Source organism: Poromitra crassiceps (genome assembly GCF_964638095.1).
Source record: "Poromitra crassiceps genome assembly, chromosome: 1".
NCBI classification, from domain to species: Eukaryota; Metazoa; Chordata; class Actinopteri; order Beryciformes; family Melamphaidae; genus Poromitra; species Poromitra crassiceps.
Genome location: NC_139623.1, coordinates 88,106,004 through 88,128,668, shown reverse-complemented (window position 1 = coordinate 88,128,668; position 22,665 = coordinate 88,106,004). Strand labels below are relative to the sequence as shown.

Here is a 22,665-nt window from a genome sequence, read left to right as displayed (position 1 = left end):
TTTGAATTCGATGGCCGTCTGTATTTATTTGAGCCAGACTAATGTCATATGGATTACAAACTGAGGAGAGCAGAGAGACAGGGTGAACATGCTGCAGCAAGGTAAATACAGTGTTCATTTTCTCATTGTCTCTATGATATAATAAGGATATGAGCCGGTGTGTGGCAGAAAATGAGCACAGGACGTAAATACATGCTTTGCAGTTGCCCCTGTTCCAGGCCGTTTCGTGGCGCGTTCTAGCTTTATACAGAGTTGTTTTCAGAAAGCTCTGTCCTATAGGTGAGTAGTATAACATAAACTAAGCGGAAAATAAGGTCAAGGACGTAAAAAAAAATATATATATATCTCCTTTAAATTAATTGACAACTATTCTGATAATCGATTAATCAGTTTGAATCATTTTTAAGAAGAAAAAAATCTGAAATATTAATATTTTCTGGTTTCTTTACTCCTCTATGACAATAAACTATATATCTTTGGGTTGTGGACAAAACAAGACATTTGAGGATGTCATCTTGGGCTTTGGGAAACACTGATTGACGTTTTTTCACCATTTTCTGGCATTTTATAGACCAAACAACTATAACAATCGATTAACTGAGAAAATAATCGACAGATTGATCGACGATGGGGGTAAATTTGTTAGTTGCAGCCCTACTGTACATTGTATGTTTGAAGCTATATTCCTGCACATTACTGTGATTATGATTCTGGTTCTGAATGACAAATTGATCCAGGTTGTGAATGGAACATAATGGCTTGTTTACTGTTAATACAGGCGGCCCAACCTTAGGAGTGAGAACTGGGATATGGAAGTTAAAATTCAATTCAAAACCACATTTTTGGAATAAGTTCCGTCTAACTGTCCGAAAATTCTGGAATCACTAAACGAGCATTAAAGCTGCTTGTCAGAAATTCCTCTTCAAATCCAGAAAACCGAAAGCGGTGGTCAAGGAAGTATCTTAATTGTCCCTATGATCCCAAGCTTTTCAGACACTGTAATACAGCTGTGGAGCCTGGTGGCGGCACTGTAGTCCACTCACAGTGAATGGTAAAGACTTGTGGTGTGGACTGCTGCTGGGCCTCCAGGTGTGTGGACAGGCAGGCGAAGCTAGCACCGACGTCCTCCTTGGTGGCTGTGTACTGGAGAGTGGAGGAGGTGCTGGACAGGCCTGTGGCTGGATCCATCTTCACACTGGAGCTTACCTTAACGGCTGCATAGGACGACATACACACATGCACACAATGGTTAAGACATCCAATTCAAGGACTTTTCAAGGACTTTCCAGGCCAAATGCCCTAAACCTATTTACGCTAAGTAAAAAAAACAACTTTAATTTCTATTCTTGCACACACACAAAAAGCAGGGCAAAAATCAATTTTCGACCCCCCCCCCCCACACACACACAGACACACATTTTTCTAAATGTCTATGGAGAAAATGAATGGGGAACTCTGATGGAATGGGAGCTGAGAAAAAGTGGGTGGTCACTGTTGAGCTCTATACTGTAGCATTGAGCCTCAGCTGAAATTACAAAAAATTAGATGCAGAAGTAGATAACAGATAACTGTAAAGAAATGAACACCATCCAACAGATGATACAGTTATATTGTCTACTGTCAAATATATTGTTTTCGGGTGAATATGATACACAATGGCAGCTTTCATTTTCAATGTATCGTCACTGTAAAACAAAAGACTTGCACTGTTTCCTGGGGGGGTTTCTGTATGACAGCACTGTGTGGTGGGATTGTTAGGTGGTTTCTGGGCGTGTCGGCAAACAGGATGTGATGCATTACCTTTCCCATCGCCTTTCAAGGGCTGGCCATTCTTTGTCCATGTGAGCTCGGCCGCGGGGTTGGCATCTTTCACAATACATGTTCCCAGCTGAGCAGAAAAACAAAGAACAAACAAATATACACAGATCAAGGTTAATTACTGTTACACCTCTGAGAATATTTATAATGAGAACTAGCAGGCTTTACAGAAGCTCACAGACCACAATTAAGGAGAGAAAGAGGCTTGAATGTGTGAACACTTCAAATGTGCTGTGTTACATGTTAAGTAAAACATATAAATAACTATAAATAATAACTATAATGTATGCAGGGCCGCGGGAAGGGGGCGTACTGCAGGTGCTGCAGCACCCTCTGCTGTTTTGTATTGGAATTGCCGGTCTCAATAAAAAAAAATATATATATATGATTAAAATGTGTTTTATATGTTTTATACTGTGATATTTAGGGTTTATGAGCAAAGAAAAGAGGGTGGAGATGTTATTTTAGCTAAATATAGGCCTATTCTAATATGTTCTGCATGCAAAAATACAACATTTGTTCCCGGTTTCCCGTCATTAATTTCCCGGGAAACGGGAAATGGGTTGGATGGCATTTCCCGGGAATCCCGTTTCCCGGGATTAAACCCTAGGTCACAGTGACATTGAACTTTTACTTTTGACCACCAAAATCCAATCAGTTCATCCTCAAATGTCCAACTGGACATTTGATCCAAATTTGAAGAAATTCTGTCAACGCCTTCCTGAGATATCAAACAACAACAACAAGCTTTAACGAGCGGACGGACAACCCGAAAACATAATGGGCTCTATCTTCCCCCTGGCCTTAGGCGCTAAACTGGCGTTAAACGCAAAAAAACGCGCTTTGCGCCTGCCTACCCGTGACTCGGGAAGATAGCGTCATGTTTTTACGCCTCGAAATGCGCTTCGCGCTGAAGAGGCGTGGCGCAGTGCCAGAATAGGCGTTTCGGGCTTAAATACCAGCCGTAAAGCTATCTTCCCAACTGGTGTTAATTTTGTGGCTAGCGCTTTTCAAAACCAGGCCTTATTCAGTGCTCTGGCCCCGGGGATGCACCCACGGCATAATTCAATCACTCTTTATCTCGCTCTCTCTCCCCCCTCTCTCTCTCACTCTCTCTCTCCCTCTCTCTCGCGCGTCAATTTCTGCCCCTATAGCGCACTGCAAGCATCAGATCTGAAATGTAGGCTACACCACAGAATGGCAGAAACATCACTATTTTGGAAGAAAGGCCATTAATTTATATGTAGGCACTAGGCAGGCACAATGACCGATGAAAAAAAAGTTGTTATACCATAGTTTTGAGCCCCTGTCATTCAGAGGCTGTTGCATCATCATCCTACCTGTCTGCTGTGCAGAGGGGGAGAAGAAAAGGCAGCGAGAGAAAACGATGCAATGATTCTGTCCAAACTTTCACCAATCTAATCTCATCATGACATCCAGGGATAGGCTATATTTTTCTAGCCGATGCGTTAAGAACATTATTCTCAGTTTACTCTTGCTATAGTGTAGTGTATTTACATGCTTGCTGTAGCCTATTTAAACTGCCGTGAGATTTGTTTGAGGAGCATTATGGACACAGAGGGGGATGAAAGAGGGAGGGGGAGAGCTCAGAGCTCTTTGGTCGGGCTTTTCTGACGGGACTGGATCGCTCCGTGGAATCGGAGCTTGAAAGGGAAGAGTGTGATTCGTTTACTGCTAGGGATGCACCGATCCACATTTTTTCACTTCTGATCCGATTCCGATACCTGAATTTGGATATCTGCCGACACCGATATTATGCCGATACCAATATTTTTCTTGAATATACAGTATAGGCAAAGATTTGGCCAATTAAAGATTTTTTTTTTAAATATGCCTTGCAAAAAGCAGACAAAATTAAGAAAATATACAAGGCAAAGAAGGATACTATTATATATGGGCAAATTACGGCCAGCGCTGGAATTGTAAAAAAAAAAAAAAAAAAAACGATTCCGATCCGATCCGTGAATTAGTGCCAATATCGGCACCCGATACCGATATTGGATCGGATCGGCCCCATCCCTATTTACTGCAGATCGCCAATGGCCACAGTTGTGAATAATTCTACGCTTAAAAGGCGTGGTTAAATGGTTAGCGCCGGCTTTAGCGCCGAGGACAAATTAGGGAATGCGCCTGACCACGCCCACTAATAGCACTGCGCCAGGCCTTAAACGCTAATTTAAGGCCAGGGGTGGGATAGAGCCCAATGCCTCCGGCAACGGCTATTGCCGGCGACGGCATAAAAAATTCAAAAGAACTTCATTGTCTATTAGGGATGCCACAATATCGTGCCACGATATATCGCGATATCAAAACGTGACAATATGTATCGTTGAGATTAAATCTCATATCGCGAGAAAAAGAAGCTGAACATGGTGGCACTGATCTGCATCTGATTGCATGCTCGCTCTCCTTTTCATTGCTTTGTTTGAACAGACGAGGGACGTTACAGACACGGAGGATGAAAATGGTGAAATTACTTAAATTAGCGTGGAGGATGCCCCCTCAACTTACAAATCGATCGCAAAAAATATTGTTAAAATATCGTATCGTATCGTTATCGTGAATCCGATATCGTGTATCGTATCGTAAACTGAGTGTATCTAGACCTATTGTCTATTCTTGCACAAATAAATTCAAGCACTTTCAATGACCCATGTCTATGTCTATTTTGAAAAACTTTCAAGGCATCGATCGACTATCTCCCCCTCCCCCTCAAATTCACAAACTCTGAATAGTACAGGCATTTTACCACAAAATATGGGTCAACCTCTCACTAATTTCAACAAAACCAAACTCAATGGATTTTGTGTCCTCGACCTCAATATGTTCTAAATGAGAGAGAAAAAGATTGTTAAGTAATCCTATGAGGGGAAAGTTTTGAAAATCCCCTAGATATGATCCTACCAAAACAGACACTACCGGTGAATAGGGCTACATTTTTAATTAATAGATATGGATATTAGGGCTGTGCCGATTCACTTATCTCCCGATTCGATACTATCACGATACTTGGGTGCCGATTCGATATATATTGCGATTCTTAAGTATTGCGATTCTTAAGTATTGCGATTCTACGATTATTGCGATTCGATATTACGATTTATTGCGATTTTTGTTTCTTTTTTTCTTTTCTTTTTTCAGTTTGTTTGCTTTTTACACTAGATTAGAACATGGGAAAAGTTGAATCATACACTAGAGACTGTATATTATATATCATGAGTAGGGCTGGGCGATATAGTTAAAAACAGGGGCGTACTGGGATCATAATTCAGGCCGGGCATTAGATACCAAGCAGGCCAGGCCGATATGGGCCGACGTTTGAAGCCCAAAGATGCACCCACTTTAACCCTGAAGTGTAATTATTACTTCAGACTAACTAATAAAGTAATAAAACCACTAGTAAACCAGTAGGCGGCGCCTGGCCTGCTGTTCAGTGAGTGGCCTGACTGCGGGCACAAAAAAAAAAAAACATTTTTTTTTTTTTTTTTTTTTGCTTTTGCGATTATCGATTCTGGAATAAAAGATCGATTCAAAAAATCGTGACATTAAAAATCGCGATACTTAGGTGAATCGATTTTTTCTCCCACCCCTAATGGATATCAGTGAGTGAAGTCTCTGCACACCTGAATGTGTGACAGACGTGTTGGAGGAAGATACAACCTGAAAATAAAGAAGGAGCTCCAGAAAGCAGAAGGCGACAGTGTGTTGGATCTTCTTCTTTATTTTCTAAGTAATAGATATCACCATGAAACTTCTCCAGTTGATTACTTACATTAAGACAATACTTTTTTGTATGACAACTCTTCTGAAATTGTATGTTTAATTGTGCAAATGAGGCATAAATATGCGCTAATTTGCATACATTTCCAGAACAGATATCTGCCTCAAAGACATTGGTGCCTGGATTTCTGCCCACCACCTCAAGCTGAATCTTGGTAAGACAGAGCTACTCTTCCTCCCTGGGAAAGACTGTCCTCTCACTGACCTTTCCATCTCCATTGATAACACTACTGTGTTTCCCTCTCAAACAGCTAAGAACCTTGGAGTGATCCTTGACAACCAGCTGTCTAACTCAGCCTGCATCGCAGCAACTGCTCGCTCCTGTACAACATCCGCAAAATCCGTCCGTTTCTCACAAGGGAAGCGACACAACTCCTGGTCCAGGCACTTGTCATCTCCCGCCTGGACTACTGCAATGTTCTTCTGGCTGGGCTACCTGCCTCAGCCATCTGACCGCTTCAGCTCATTCAGAACGCTGCAGCCTGTTTGGTGTTCAACCAACCTAAATTCTCTCATGTCACTCCCCTCTTCCGTGACCTTCACTGGCTTCCCATCCTGGCTCGCATCAAATTCAAGACACTGGTACTGGCCTACAGGGCAGTCCACATGAAAGCCTTTCTGTAACTGCAATCTATGGTCAAGTTCCAAACATCGCATCGCTCCCTCCGCTCCTCCACCCGTCCAGATCGCCTCACTCCTCCACCACTACGTGGGCTCAAAAGTCGCTCGTCCCGATCACGACTCTTCTCGTTCATGGCGCCACAATGGTGGAATGAGCGCCCCCCTTCGGTCAGAACGGCCGAATCGCTGCCAATCTTTCGGCGGGGACTAAAAACTCACCTTTTCAGGCTACACCTGGGCCCTTCTTGAACTAACATCTTTTAATTAAAAAATAAATAAAAAATCCTTCTCAAACCTACTAATGCTACATAATATATATTCCTTCTCAAACTACTTCCTACATGGTGCTATTGTAGTCTATCACAATATCTTAGCTGTCATTGATTGTGTTGCATAGTTGTTTTCTGTACTGTTGACAAAATGTGATATTGTAAGTCGCTTTGGACAAAAGCGTCTGCTAAATGACGTAATGTAATGTAACATTGGATAAAGCCAGGTTCAAAATTATTGTTTCATTTTATTTATATATATTATTATATACATATTAGAGCCAAAGGTCTTGAGAGTGAATTTTGGATATCGCCTTTTATCACTCCATAAGTAAATAAATAAATCCATTTCGTCATGGTTTTTAATAAAAAATAATAACAGACCTATAATCGGAGAGGGGTTTCCGCACAACTGGGCAAGCGAGGCCACGCGAGCTGTGTCTGCGAGCCCACGAAGCGGGCGAGTCCTTGCAGGGAAACCAACGAGGGACAATATTGTGACTGGAAAACTTGAAACCTTGGACCGGACGCACCCGCAACTGTAATTGCGGCGACTGGGACTGCTACTTCCGCTCTGGGCCAGACCTATCGAGTCGAGCGGAGCGGGACCGCGCTACTAGCTGCGGTGGAATTGGGCCAAAAGAGGGAACAGACACACAAGGAACAGTGCCGCAGTCTATGTGCTGCCTCCTGCAGGTCAGGTGATGCATCCGACGCATCTGAGCTGCGTATGAAAAACGGGCGGCAGAAATGAGCGAGGAGGAGGGGAAGGAGGAAGAGGACGACGCACGGTAAGCTAGAAAGGAGCACGCTCAATTACTAGTAATAATAATAATTCAAGGGACTTATATAGCGCTTTTGGAATAATTATGTTCAATAAATCAGGCTATGAAGGATATATGAACAAACCCCCTTGTTACAACTTTTGGCTCTAATATGTAAATAAAATGAAACAAGAATGATGAACCTGGCTTTATCCAATGTTCAGATTTCTGTTCTGGAAATGTATGCAAATTAGTGCATATTTATGCTTTATTTGCACAATTAAACATACAATTTCAGAAGACTTGTCATACAAAAAATAATTGTCTTAATGTAAGTAATCAACTGGAGAAGTTTTATTAATTAGAAAATAAAGAAGAAGATCCAACACACTGTGTCGCCTTCTGCTTTGTGCCAGAGCTCCTTCTTTATTTTCAGGTTGTATCTTCCTCCAACACGAGACTTCACTCACTGATATCTATTCATTAAAAATGTTGCCCTATATGTTGTAGTGTCTGTTTTTGTAGGATCATATCTAGGTGATTTTCAAAACTTTCCCCTCATGCGATTACTTAAGACTTTTTTCTCTCATTTAGAACATATTGAGGACACAAAATCCACTGAGTTTGGTTTTGTTGCAATTAGTGAGAGGTTGACCCACATTATAACTAGACAACAAGGATTTCGAGGACCTGTGGGAACCTTCTGAGTGAAAGTCAAATGTGGTCCAGTCAGTGTGCTCTGCCTCTGATATGAGGGATATGATGTCGTTTGTTTCAGTTCATATACTTGTAGAATTGATCAACACTGGCTGTCTATGGGGAATCCTTTAAGCTGAACTGATTCCAATGAGGCCTTTTCATCAGATTCCACAGCATTAAGCCTGAACATGTTGTCTCTGTGTTGCATCTTCAGGACTGAAGGTCACTAACGGTAGCAGAGATAAGACGTGTGTGAACCAGATAAGCACTGAGTCACACCAACATTCCTCCTGCACTGCTGAGTCAACCTGACTCACTCACCACAACCATGTGCTCTTTCAAAAGGAATGTCCTGCTAGGAAGCATGCTAGCAACACTCATACAGTAGCAGTGATGTGTTCATGTATTCCTTTTGATTATTTAACCCATTAATGTCCAGAGTTGAATTTTATATTTTCCTTTAGAGCACTGAAAATTAGCTTAAGTACAAATCCATTAACATTTTTCAAATTGGTAATTTTTTTTGTCTTTAGTCATATGGGGTCACTGACTTTTGTCTTCTTCACAAAAACACTAGTGTAAACATAGTCTGGTCACATCTTCAAAAAAGATTTTTCAAGGCCAGACAGACAAATCAAACATTATTCTCTGAGATTCTATGAGAAATGATGACAAAATTAGCCCCACAGTCCACACCCATAGATTTCCATGCATTTCCTATAGCTTTTGACTAAAAATAGACAGTATGATACACAAATGGCTGTATCTCAAAAACTACAAGGGATTATGTACAGTATATCAAATGCTTGGCACCATTGGATTCAAGAACTTCACTTTCAATTATGTGCAGTGATCCAGTGTAAATCTGATATTTAGTATGTGAAATTAATGTGAACTAATTTTTGTGATTTTTCTGTTTTTAAACATAAAGTAAATGTTGTGTTCCAAATAAAGTATGACAAAAAAGGGTCATGTGTAGCGGTAGCCACGTCTTGACAGTTTCCACAGAAAAGTTTGTGTTTCTACCTCTAACTGTGCAATTTTTAGATATTCGCGCGACGAGATTACATACAAAGTCAATGCAAACACGTGAATAGATGAGATTTCACTCTGGGTGGAGACCCAAATTTTTGCTCGAGTTGAAAATTTTCAACAATTCGCGCAAGTGAACGTAGTTAAAGAAAAAAAATGATGTGGGGCTTTTCCTTAACATACTAAATACAGTCTTTAGTCAATGGGTTAATTAGGACATGCTTTTTTTTTCTTTTTACAGAAGATAGATTCAAATGAGATATAAATTGAAGTTTCTATCCCTTAAAGGGGGACTAACCCCCTAGATATGTATTAGAACAGTGATTTGAAAATACCTATGGAAAAAACCAAGAAATGACATATGCTCTTGTCTATACTGGACTCTTTGGCTGTGTTGAAGTCAAGATTCTTTTTCGGAAATCGACGCCATTACAGTTTGCCTACTGCCTCAAAAATAATTTATTTGAGAGGGGCCATATCTTTATAAATATCAACAACTAGCCAACGCTGTTGGTCTGTATGGAAACAGAAAATCTGAAAATGGTTGAAAAATATATCAATTTGGTAATTCAGTGGCGAACTAGAAATTTAATTATTTTTCTGCATGTATCTCTATGGCAGTGTGTCAAAACTACGTTACGAGAGCAAAGTGACGTGGGCTCGTTACAGCAGCACACCGCACAATACAACAAACCCCCCGTTCTGGGGTAACACAATGCGAGATTTCTCTACGTCATTCCCTCGTCCAAGTTGCCATATAGTCCCTTTTTCATTTTAGTTTGGGGGCTTTTCGTGATTCTTGTTAAAAGTTGTGCAAAAGTTTTCCTCTCAGCGCAGTGCAGGGCAGGCTGCGCCTCGTCCCTCCTGCCAGACCCAGGCTGGCGAAACAGCCTGCTGCATGCATGGGGCGTTCTGTAACCTCACGGAGCAACAAACAAACACAGACAGAAATAGCTGGTGTGCGATTTTTCTGCTCAATACAGTATGAGATTGGGTACAGGATTGAGGGAATCCCGCATCTGTTTGCGAAGGTGCGACTGGACAGGACGCTTTTCACAGACGGGCACAGGGCTACTCAGGGCACAGCTGCAGATTTCTCCTCCTCCTCCTCCGCGCATTCAGTCTGTCCAAAATCAATACCGATATAATCTCAGTAGGAGGGATGCAGGGAAATATATGATAGCCGATGTGTTTAGAGAAGCTTTGTCACGTTGTCACGTCGTAGTATAGCGTTATATTTTACATGTGCGCTGCGATAAGATTTGTTTGCGGAAGGATGAAAGTGAGGCTCTCACTTTGATGCTGGGCTCTCGGAGCTGATTGAAAACACACACGAGTCAACGTGGAGGGCGCGCGCCCCCGGAGCTTGGCGCTAGTGCATGAGTACGACTCGCTCCCACCTGCCTGGGCTGGAGACAGCTGCTTCCAACTCGGACTGATAGTATATACATCATCATTCGAGCTTATCCAGGTAAGATATTAATAAAGTAGTGACACATTCAGCGGGAAACTAACTATAATTAAGACATGTGCCAACTTTGACGACGTTTGGTTCAGTATTTTAAGAGCAAACAGATTTTTTTTTACTTCAGTTAGAGCCCTCTGGAGCCTGATACTAAGTGAGGTTTTTCCATCTTGCCTAGTTGTATAGGCTTTGGAGATGCACCAGATGCACGCGCTAAACCCACCGTGACGTCAGGTTGTACCAAATATCCCATTCATTTGAGGGCACAAAAAAAAGCAGTGTTCCACCCTTAGAGGGCGCTTATGCCAGGTATGCTGCTGAAAAATGATACAAATGGTAAAATGGCAACAGTTTGGTGTCAAATGTGGAAATTCTGACCAGAATTCTTCACACATCACCCCCAAAGTCATATATATTGGTTAAAAGCTGAAAAAAAGTGTTTTGGAGGTTAGTTACACTTTAAGCTGTTGTGCATTCATTTAAGGGATTCAGAGCTATACGCACAGTCTGGTTCACATTTAGAACAGTCTGATATTTTGTCGATTGCTTGTGTTAATTTGTGATCATAATAATAATAGTGTTATGTGTCCCAAGAGAAGAATAGAGGTTAGAGGCATAAGATAGCATTTCATTAGCCTGTGAGTGTATTTTAGCGGCAGCTGCCTGCTTCACATCCATACAGTTACAACATTCAGTCTGCAGCTGGTGGCCACGTGACCAGCTGGGCTTCAGTGCTCTGTTTGACCACACTTTGATGGTAGCAACATCGATATGTGTGTGTGTGTGTGTGTGTGTGTGTGTGTGTGTTTGTGTGTGTGTGTGTGTGTGTGTGTGTGTGTGTGTGTGTGTGTGTGTGTGTGTGTGTGTGTGTGTGTGTGTGTTTGTGCGTGTGTGTGTGCGCGCGCGCGTGCGCACACATGTGTGTGTGTGTGTGTGACATGCGTGTGTGTATGTGTTTGTGCATTTGCGAGTGCACACACACACGTGTGTGAGTGTATGAACATGCATTGTGGCTTTTGTTGTACGGCAGAGAGGTGCAGGTGCCTCTTTGGCATCGCTCCTTTGACAAATCACAATGGCTCAAATTCCATAGTGTCACTTTGTGCTGGAGAAGAGAGGATCCTGTACATGGAAGCGTATCGGATGCATAATTCAAATGGAAATGTGATATGTAAAATGGCCATGTAATCTTACATTTGAATTTAAATTTGCCACTTGTATGTGCAGTCTTTGGCTCAAAATGAACATTCTAATTCAACATTTCAGCCAAAAACTGCACATACAAGTGGCACATTTTAATTCAAATGTAGGTAATTTTACATATTACATTTCTGTTTGAATTATGCATGCGATGTGCTTCTTACACCTACCAACAAACCCCAGCAACTTTAGCCAGTCTAGTGATATTGGGTGGGTGGGCTAAATACGCATTATACCCATAGTTCACTCTCTCGTATGTGATTCTACCAAGTTACAGCAACAACAATAGAGTACCGCAGGGATGACATATTTTTGTAGGCGGAAGGCGGAAGTCCCAGACATGTTGGAGCTTCAGAGGAAAAGTGAATGGGGTTTTAGAATGGGGATTTCGCTTAAATGCATAAAATAAGGTCTGTGAAGAATAAACGTTTATGTGAGTGAGTGGTAATTTGTGTTCAGCAGGAACAAACATGAATCACTTTTAGACTTTTGAAACGTAAATGCGTTGTTGTTTTTCTTTACACGATTTTCAGAAAACGCTTCATGAATGAATGTAGCCCAAATGATGGTCTGGTCTACTGGAAGCAGAGGGGGGGGGGGTGCTAGCTAACAGCCCGAACACACCATATGCCGAAGCTACGCTGAAGCAATGCTGAAGCTACGCAGCTCAGGGGCAGTTTCATTTCAGCGTCCTTGTTAACAGGTGAGACCGATCACACCAGCCGCACACACGCCATGCTGAAGCTACGCTGCAAATATTTGAAGAAAAGCTTTTTTTTTTAACAGACCCAATAATTATGAATTCATGTCAGATTTCTGTCAGTATTAGAATGTGGTGAATGCTTTTTATGACAATAAAAAGGTGGCGCTGAAGTATAGGTTGGATCCCTTTATTTGTATCATGTATGAATTTAATGTAGCCCGAACATCTAATCAACGCTCACAATGCTGATTTCTGTGCCGCTTCCTCCCTGCGGCCTTGAGAAACCGCAGATTTCCACCAAACAGGAGGCACTAACCACAAGCCTGCCATTGTTTTCCAAGAACAAAGACTCTGTATGTGCTTTCGCATTTACGGAGCACCTGGCATTTCCAACCGCTCGTTCCATTTTTATATGAAGTAATATACAGTGGGAGTGATATGTTCATGGTGTGACATTATCTCTCTACCCCGGTATGAAAATGCGACCTCTCATGCTCTGTGCCTGAGACTAGTTCAGGTTCTAGTGCTCTGTGCCTGAGACTAGTTCAGGTTCTAGTGCTCTGTGCCTGAGACTAGTTCAGGCTCTCATGCTCTGTGCCTGAGACTAGTTCAGGCTCTAGTGTTCTGTGCCTGAGACTAGTTCAGGCTCTAGTGTTCTGTGCCTGAGACTAGTTCAGGCTCTAGTGTTCTGTGCCTGAGACTAGTTCAGGCTCTAGTGTTCTGTGCCTGAGACTAGTTCAGGTTCTCATGCTCTGTGCCTGAGACTAGTTCAGGTTCTAGTGCTCTGTGCCTGAGACTAGTTCAGGCTCTAGTGTTCTGTGCCTGAGACTAGTTCAGGCTCTCATGCTCTGTGCCTGAGACTAGTTCAGGCTCTAGTGTTCTGTGCCTGAGACTAGTTCAGGCTCTAGTGTTCTGTGCCTGAGACTAGTTCAGGCTCTTGTGCTCTGTGCCTGAGACTAGTTCAGGCTCTAGTGTTCTGTGCCTGAGACTAGGTCAGGCTCTAGTGTTCTGTGCCTGAGACTAGTTCAGGCTCTAGTGCTCTGTGCCTGAGACTAGTTCAGGCTCTTGTGCTCTGTGCCTGAGACTAGTTCAGGCTCTAGTGCTCTCTGTGCCTGAGACTAGTTCAGGCTCTAGTGCTCTGTGCCTGAGACTAGTTCAGGCTCTAGTGTTCTGTGCCTGAGAGTAGTCCAGGCTCTCGTGCTCTGTGCGTGAGACTAGTTCAGGCTCTCATGCTCTGTGCCTGAGACTAGTTCAGCCTCTCGTGCTCTGTGCCTGAGACTAGTTTAGGTTCTAGTGCTCTGTGCCTGAGACTAGTTCAGGCTCTAGTGTTCTGTGCCTGAGAGTGGTCCAGGCTCTCGTGCTCTGTGCGTGAGACTAGTTCAGGCTCTCATGCTCTGTGCCTGAGACTAGTTCAGGTTCTAGTGCTCTGTGCCTGAGACTAGTTCAGGCTCTCGTGCTCTGTGCCTGAGACTAGTTCAGGCTCTAGTGTTCTGTGCCTGAGAGTAGTCCAGGCTCTCGTGCTCTGTGCGTGAGACTAGCTCAGGCTCTCATGCTCTGTGCCTGAGACTAGTTCAGGTTCTAGTGATCTGTGCCTGAGACTAGTTCAGGTTCTAGTGATCTGTGCCTGAGACTAGTTCAGGCTCTCGTACTCTGTGCCTGAGACTAGTTCAGGTTCTAGTGCTCTGTGCCTGAGACTAGTTCAGGTTCTAGTGCTCTGTGCCTGAGACTAGTTCAGGTTCTAGTGATCTGTGCCTGAGACTAGTTCAGGTTCTAGTGCTCTGTGCCTGAGACTAGTTCAGGCCTGCTGCATTTATCAGTTAAGCACTCTAGATCAGTGGTTCTCAACTGGTGTCGCCTCAGGACCCACTATTTTCCTTGTCATGAAGTCGCGACCCAAATTTCAGATTTTTTTTTAAACCACTCAAATTTATTGCACAAAAGATAGCGCATTAATTTAATACACAATGCCTTCATGCACTGTTATGAACCTCAAATGAACAAAAAAGTGCAACAGAAGTGCAACTATGGCTAAAAAACAATTGAAATAAGGCAGACTTGAATTACAAGCCTATATGTTTTAAATTTAAACAAGTCAAACTGGTCATGCTCAGAAAGTCTTATTTGAACTCTATGAAATGTGAAATAAAAGGCAGACTTATCTTGAATTACATGCCTATATGTTTTTAAACAAGTTAATAATAATAATAATAATAATAATAATAATAATAATAATAATAATAATAATAATAATAATAATAATAATAATAATAATAATAATAATAATAATAATAATAATAATAATAATAAAACAAGTTAACCTGGTCATGCTAATCCAGTTTCAATAGTCTGAATTTAACTAATATGAAATAAAAAGGAATCACAGGCAGGCTATATGCTTTTTAGTTAAACTGGTCATAACTTTTAATTAAACTGGGGCCATGCTAATCCAGTTTCAATCATCTGAATTGAACTAAAATTAAATATGAAATGAAAAGGCAGACTTCTCTTGAATTACAGGCAGAGCATATGCTTCAGCTTGTTAAAGTAAGTAAAACTGGTCAGGCTAATCCCGTTTCAATAATCTGAATTTAACTCAAATGAAATCTGGGAGAAAAAAAAAAAAAAAAAAAAAAAATTGGCCAATGTCCACGACCCAATCAAAACGGCCCCGCGACTCACCTTTGGGTCGCGACCCACCAGTTGAGAAACGCTGCTCTAGATGACACTTGACTGTCATTTGTAATTGGGTTTGAGTATGAAGCAGCCATGCCCTCCGGTGTCATCCTCCTCGCAGGCTATCAAAAGTGAAATCCCTCTCTTCATTCCCTGTCTCTCTCCCTGCACCTCTCCCTGCCTCTCTCCCTGCCTCTCTCCCTGCCTCTCTCCCTGCACCTCTCCCTGCCTCTCTCCCTGCCTCTCTCCCTGCATGTCTCCCTGCCTCTCTCCCTGCACCTCTGCCTGCCTCTCTCCCTGCCTCTCTCCCTGCCTCTCTCCCTGCACGTCTCCCTGCCTCTCTCCCTGCCTCTCTCCCTGCCTCTCTCCCTGCCTCTCTCCCTGCACCTCTCCCTGCCTCTCTCCCTGCACGTCTCCCTGCACGTCTCCCCTCACTACAAAATGCTCAAAGCTGTTCAAGAGCGCCTACATTTTTTAGGTGGGAATACCAATGGAAGCAGGCAGCAGTGCTCAGTTGATCCATAATAAATGTGTGGATGGTGGATGAGTGGAGGCAGATGACCGCTGAGGGCTGTGAGGGTGCGTTCAGGCTGAGGGCTGTGAGGGTGCGTTCAGGGAATTAAAATAAACATCTTCTCAGACAAATGGGTTTATCACTGTGACTGAAAGTGGCTTCTGCTATTGTGAAATGTGTCATCATTCTTGAAGCCCACAGAGCAATTTATGCTCTAAAAATCTGACAGTTGTTGTAGTTTTAGTGTTCTCTGCCAAAGGCATTTTAACAGCAACCAAAATAACATTTCGGTAATGGGTTCAGGGAGTCATTTTTCGCCACAGTGCCATTTTCACCAAGCGGCACCTTTGGGTGAGTCAGGTAGTCACGGGTGAGACACTTCACTCCTTTATATTCCTCTGTAGAGCTTTTGCCTCACAAATCCCCTATAGCCACCACAGCTGGCAGCATCATCCAGTCCAGTGGAGAAATGGCTGTGTGCAAATAATGGCTACGTATAATAGGGGTGCTCCAAAAAATCGATTCTGAAAGGATCCCGATTCTTAATGCCACGATTCCTGGATCGATTCCAAACTCCCAAGAATCGATTCTTCTTTGTATTGTTAAAATTACAGTGGACATGAAGGCAACATGCAAGATACCGGCTGAATAAGTGTCCAAATGTTCATGTCATTTGTGTACTGTACTGCCACGGTGCCACCACCTCTTGCACTTAAGAACTCTGGTTAATGTATTCCCCCAAAATCTATAAATCCTTCTCAAAGTCTACAGATCCCCCCCAGCCTATAAATCCATCTTATCTGAAGAACATAAGGGGAATTCCCCCCTAGTTTGCAAAATGAATTTAGGCCCTGACTGTAATACTTCAGAAGTTGAATTTGAAGTTCAGCATTAATACATTTGCCATTTTTTGTCTTAGATTTACCTTTGTGTGTTATTGCAATATAAAGCTACATAATTGAGAATCGATTCTAGATTCTGGAATCGAGAATCGTTGGAATCGAGAATCGATTCTGGAATCGGATTGTGACCCCAGGAATCGGAATCGGATCGGATCATGGCTTAGCCGGATCGGAGCACCCCTAACGTATAACACCAGGCCACAAAGAGAGAGATTCTTGAAAAACATTGGCATGGTGGGTGAAGGTCCACTCAGTGAAGTGACTAGTCTGATGTGGAATTGTTTCTCCTGGTGGTGTGTGCCTCTAGTCTCTATTCCAAAACTCAAGAGTTGTAGCTTGATAACAGTCGGCTCAGTTAACCTGAACAAACTGTTGGTTTATGGCTTTGGTTGCTGGCTAACTAGTCGGGCATGCTAAGCAATGGTAATGTTAACGTGTGACCACAAGCCATCCACCAATAACTTCTATTAGACAGTTGATGTCTTGTGATTACATAAAATGTGAAATGACCTAACACATTCAAACCAATAAATCTCTAACACAGAAAAAAACGAAGTATAACTAGTTCAACCAAATTAGACCAAATTATGAAACAGCCGCTCGATGTTAAAAATGCAACAGGGAACAGCACTGTCTGGCCCACAGAGTGCCGCTCCTGGCTCGGCTAGGCGGCCGCAGCGCAGCACCCACTCAGGAGGCGGGATGACACCTCTTTCCTCTTATTGATTGACTGCTTCATCTCCTCGCCTATCTACCAGCTCTGATTAGCACACTGAAAGCCCTCTACACCTGTAAATGCTCAACCTTCATCACAGTTTACAGCACTTGGGATAATCATTTTCTACAAATAACGTCTCTCCCCGATTGAGCGGCATCCACTTAATAAAAGTAAGTGTTACTGCAAGGTATCCGGGTAGTACAGCAATAGGTTCCCTGCCTACAGTACCAACACGAGGGTCGCAGGTTTGAGCCCCCGTATTACCTCCGGCTTGGTCGGGCGTCCATACAGGCACAATTGGCCGTGTCTGCGGGTGGGAAGGCGGATTAAGGGTATGTGTCCTGGTCACTGCACTAGTGCCTCCTCTGGTCGGTCTGAGCGCCTGTTCTGGGGGGAACTGGGAAGAACGGCACGATCCTCGCACGCACAACGTCTTGCCAGGGAAATTCCTCGCTGTCAGGTGAAAAGAAGCGGCTGGCACATGTATCGGAGGAAGCATGTGCTAGTTTACAACTCTCCCTAGATTGGCAGAGGGGGTGGAGCAATGACTGGGACAGGAGGGGGAATTGGCCACGTACAATTGGGGAGAAAACAGGGGGGCGGGGGGTCAGAAAAAAAACAGGTAAAAAAAAAAAGGTGTTACTGCACCAAATCTGGACTTTTTCTCTGTCTGTTTCCCTTTCCTCTGTTCTCGACTCTCCCTCAGGCTGCCTGGATATCTGTCTGAATTATCCAAGATGTCAGTTTCCTAGATACCCCAGCCAGGGACCACAGTGTAACTCAGCCAGGGACCACAGTGTAACTCAGCCAGGGACCACAGTGTAACTCAGCCAGGGACCACAGTGTAACTCAGCCAGGGACCACAGTGTAACTCAGCCAGGGACCACAGTGTAACGTACGCCACACTCTCCCTCAATTGGCTTTCATTTCACGTATTGTGGAGTGGTATTCACAATGCAACTATAATAATAATAATAATAATAATAATGTACAGTAGAAATTCAGGAGCTCAGTCAAATGGACAAGGCGAAGGTGGCGTTCCCATAGTGGATGAATATTTAATATAAACATAAGTTGCTGCAGTTCATATGAAATGCTTTCAACCCTAAATGTGCATGAGCATGTCAGTAACTGGGTTTCCATCCACCTCTGGATATTCGCATTTACCCAAAATGCGAATATAAACTTGAATGGAAACACCAGAAATTCGAATAAAGGTCGAAATATCGCATAAATGTTTTTACGCTTGGAGGGGGTGGATTTATCAGCGTATCGACAGTAGGAAGATGCGAACTTTTGCAATGGAAACAGATTTTGTGAATTAACGATGACGTACCAGATGTGACTTCACTTCCGCTTCATGCTACTCCAGGGGGAAATGGTGGCGATTAGCGCCAGGCAGTCTGAATGAAATTGAATGTAATGTTCGCAATTCTATGTATTAAATTCTAAAAAAACGACCCTCAATATTTGGGAAGGCTAAGCCACACAACTAGTTCGTTATAATCTAACATCATGCTTTGAAGGCGACTTTACGACGATGAGGACGGTGATCATCACCATCACCGGGTGATGACTCAATCAAAGCAGGTCTCCGCTGATAGAGATCTCTTACAGGCACACAGGCACTTTACGCCTCCTCCTGACGAGAAGCGCCACCGACTGCTCAACCTGCCGACTCCCAAAACTCGCTAAACAAAACTGAATGGAAACATGCATAAATTCGCATTTTATTTTGCGGATTTTCACAAAATTCGCTTGAATTATGCGATACATTTGGATGGAAACCCAGTTAGTGTCACTGTGTGTGTAGAATTCATGTAGGCCTCTAAAGACAGCACACTTAAGGTCTTTGCACACACAGTCCGATAGTTTTCGTATGCGTGTTTTTTAATCCGTCATCTGAAAACACAGACGGGTCCCAGCTCGCAAAAATCTATTGACTGATGCGAAAAACGCAGAAAATCGAACCTCGTCCGAAAACTTAAATGACGGACGTAATTGTCGGACTCGGTGTGTCAACGATGATTGACACAAATTAGGTCGTATTCTTTTTTTTTCCGTGCGTCAATTTCGGACGAAAATAAGGACTTGGTGTGCAAAAGCTTTTACTCTACACTTTAGGAAATACATTAATCTTACCATTGTTAGTTTGTCCTTCTCCAACATTGCAGCCTTGTCCATAATCTCAGGTGTCGACGGTTTCTCTGAAAACACAGAAGGAGAGAATCGTAAGAGTGTGTCTGAGGGAGGAGTTGGAGAAAAATGTCTCGATTTCCTTCCTACCGTCTGTCTGCTCTTTCTGAACTTGTCTATAGCGCTGAGGAGCACACTGAAGCATTACTATAACAATGCAGAGAACTGGCAACTCACTTCATCTGCATGTTTAGCCGCAGTAGCTCAGGATGTAGAGCTGTCGTCTGAGAATCGGAAAGGTTCCCGGTTCGAGGCTGGCTCCTCTCGGCAGCGTGCCAAAGTGTCCTTGAGCAAGACACTGAACCCCTAACTGCCCCCGACGAGCTAGTTAGCGCCGGGAGCCATGCTGCCTTGAATGGGTCAATGTGAGGTATTCATTGTAAAGCGCTTTGAGTAGTCGATAGACTAGAAAAGTGCTCTATAAATACAGTCCATTTACCATTTAGCAAGCAAACTGAAATGATGAAAAATTATGCTGGTAATATATTCACGCTGTAGACTGTAATTCTAACCTCCCCCCTGTTACCTATAACCTAATGCTTTCTCTCAGGCCTATTGAGCTAGTCTCTTCATGTCCTATTTCACGCTTGGGTTTGCAAAACCCATTAGACGGTGATACATGGGCAGTTTTGGGGAGCGAAATTCAGATTAACCATATTTCCTTAAGCAGGGTTGGAAGCAGACAGTAGGGACAAAAGCAATGCAGATAACATAGTGGGTTTTGAATGCAGTTATAGCCCCAGCTGTTTGTTAACAAAATTGCCTCCAAATGTTACCCATGTAAATCAGAATTACAAAGGCCAACCAGTCGTTTTTGGATAATCAGACTACGGTAGTTCTAATGATTGTTCTCTAAATACTGTGAGCTACTACCTAGAAATTATAGGCACGTGGATTGCAACAGGACAATATATCCTCGCTCATGAGATAGGTCTTTGTGATAGAAAATGTGGGTGAGGCAATTTTGCAGATTCATTGATTGGAGTATTTGATAAGGCCCATTAAAACCAGAAAAACTATGAATCATCTTAGAATTTCTTTAGCCAGGAATAACCCTTGGACGCGTCTCTTACCCAGTCACTCTATTCTAGCTGGCATCAAAAGTGTAATGCACATTTTTTTAGGTCTTATGATGATGTCCAATGATTTAATCTTATATTTAGTCATAAACCTATGAAAAAGGGGGGGGGCAGCTTCTTTTCAGATGAGGTAATATCAGTTGTCTCCCACACAGTTTCACTTGTTTCATAAGTGTCAGTATCTTAAAACATGTTGGAGGTTAAATTACATTATGGGCTGCCAAGGCATAAAAAAGTAGATCAATCTATTAAATATACAAATAAATGAAAGAACCGTTTTGACGGATGTTGATTTGCATTATAAACAAGTAAAATTATCTCATCCCTGTTGGCAGACTATAATGTAATTTAACCTACAACATTTTCATAAAAATAAACGTCTGTTTTACTACTCTCTGTTGCCAATTGACATGACACAACAGTGATTCAGCCTATAAAGCATTTGCTGAAACACCTGGTGTCTGGTGGTAGCGCTCTCCTGGGAAGTTTGTTTGGAATAAACAGAAGAGTAGTGAGCACGAGCGGGGACAGCCACCACTGAAGAGACACAGAAAAGGGTGATTTGCGGTGATTTGTGTGAATATGCGGTGGGCTCACTGTTAACGGTGACGCTGACGGCGAACTCCATAAGGTTGCTTTCTGACACCACCATGCAGGTGAAGATCCTCTTGTCCTTCAGAGAGCCCTGGCTGATCAGCAGGCTGGAGTTGTCGGCGATGCTGACCCGCTGGGCGTAGCCGTCTGTGGCCTGGACCGTGGCTTCGCCCTTTTGTTTCTGTTTGACCAGCAGATCTCCCGGGGTGCCGTCGTCTCTCTCCTGGAGGGTGAACAAGAAAGAGAAAATGTTCAAGAGAATTTATACAACAGCTACTGAATGTGCTCAAATCAGCATAACAGCACACCTACAGTATGACTCATATGGCTCAAATGGGGGGAAAAGGCTCATCATCACTAAAATTATTACTCCACTTCCGCAAAATGAATCGTTTTGTTGTTAATTTTGGAGGATGACAAATAGATGTGATGTGTGGCGACGTACTGGCTAAATGGACATCCCCCCCACCAGATATCTTAGTTAACTGGTGGGGGGGGCGACCAGATAACTAAGAGCAGCCCTGCAGCTCGCCCACTGCGCGTCACATACGCAGCTCGGGCGCTACACGGCCTCGCCTGCTCCATGACATCACTGATGACAGCATCACAGATGACATCACTGATGACATCACATCATTAGGTAATTAGGGCAATCACCTAATTAAAAAAAATCCGGCTCTATCAGGTCACCTGCACGGGTGATCTTTACACCCCCTGAAAGTTTTAGCCCGATCGCACGTAAAACGGCATAGCTGTGGCCGGCACAAACATTTTAACAGACAGACATTGCCCACTTGCTCCCTTTTATAATAGGATATGGTATTTCAGTTTTGGGAAATCACGATCTTTAGAAAGCATTAGCTCAACTTGACTGGTTCTGACTCAACAGGGACTAGTTCTCGTCTCTTGTTGCTTTGTCATTACTAAGGGTCTGTCTACTTGCTGGAGTATTAAACTAGGTTTCATTACACAAGAGTCTACTGGACGTGACTAATTGTTTTCCAGTTACTAGTCAGACCCCATGTATTTCCAGGGAAACGGAGATAACATGAGCAAGAGTTTTTGTTTTCTTTCAGAGTGAATTGCCCCACAATATGAATACATTTTGTTTATATATTTTATGTTGTTGGTAAGCGTTGTATAATTGCAATATTACACGAAAGAGTGTGCTTTACCGTCATTAGTGACATTTAATGAAGCATACAGACCTCGGCCCTGCCGCATCATTGTGGACGTGCCATAATGCCATCTGAGATTAAAACGATGTGGTATGACAGTAATATACACCACTGCAAAACCCAACTTTTTGGGTAACGTTATATATATATATATATATATACAAGGTTTTATAATGGACCCAAGCAATTAAACCTGTGTTCAAGTCATCCCTTGATTATTTCTGTCAGTATCTGTAGCACTTCCTCACTATTCAAATAGGAATTGAATAGGAATTTGTCATATCATCATAGTCATTCAAATGGAATAGTTTGGCTAATGGGTTGACTTTGTGCCTGGCTCTTGCAATAGCAACCCTCACCCTAATTAAAAGTTAATGTATAGAAAGCAGACTTTTTATTGTAGAGTCCTGGGTGTCTTTGTAACAGTGTTTGCACATGA

At 42.8% G+C, this 22,665-nt stretch overlaps 1 protein-coding gene across 1 annotated transcript in view; it reads right to left on the bottom strand.

The window, feature by feature from the left end:
• Positions 1-22,665, bottom strand: part of alcama (activated leukocyte cell adhesion molecule a) — a 142,717-nt gene that overhangs the window by 30,972 nt on the left and 89,080 nt on the right. The window contains exons 3-6 of the mRNA XM_083638985.1: positions 21,052-21,271; positions 19,322-19,386; positions 1,801-1,888; positions 1,044-1,214 (exon numbers count right to left, since the gene is read on the bottom strand). Coding sequence (XP_083495111.1) covers positions 1,044-1,214; positions 1,801-1,888; positions 19,322-19,386; positions 21,052-21,271 — 544 coding nt within the window. The remainder of the gene's footprint in view (positions 1-1,043; positions 1,215-1,800; positions 1,889-19,321; positions 19,387-21,051; positions 21,272-22,665) is intronic.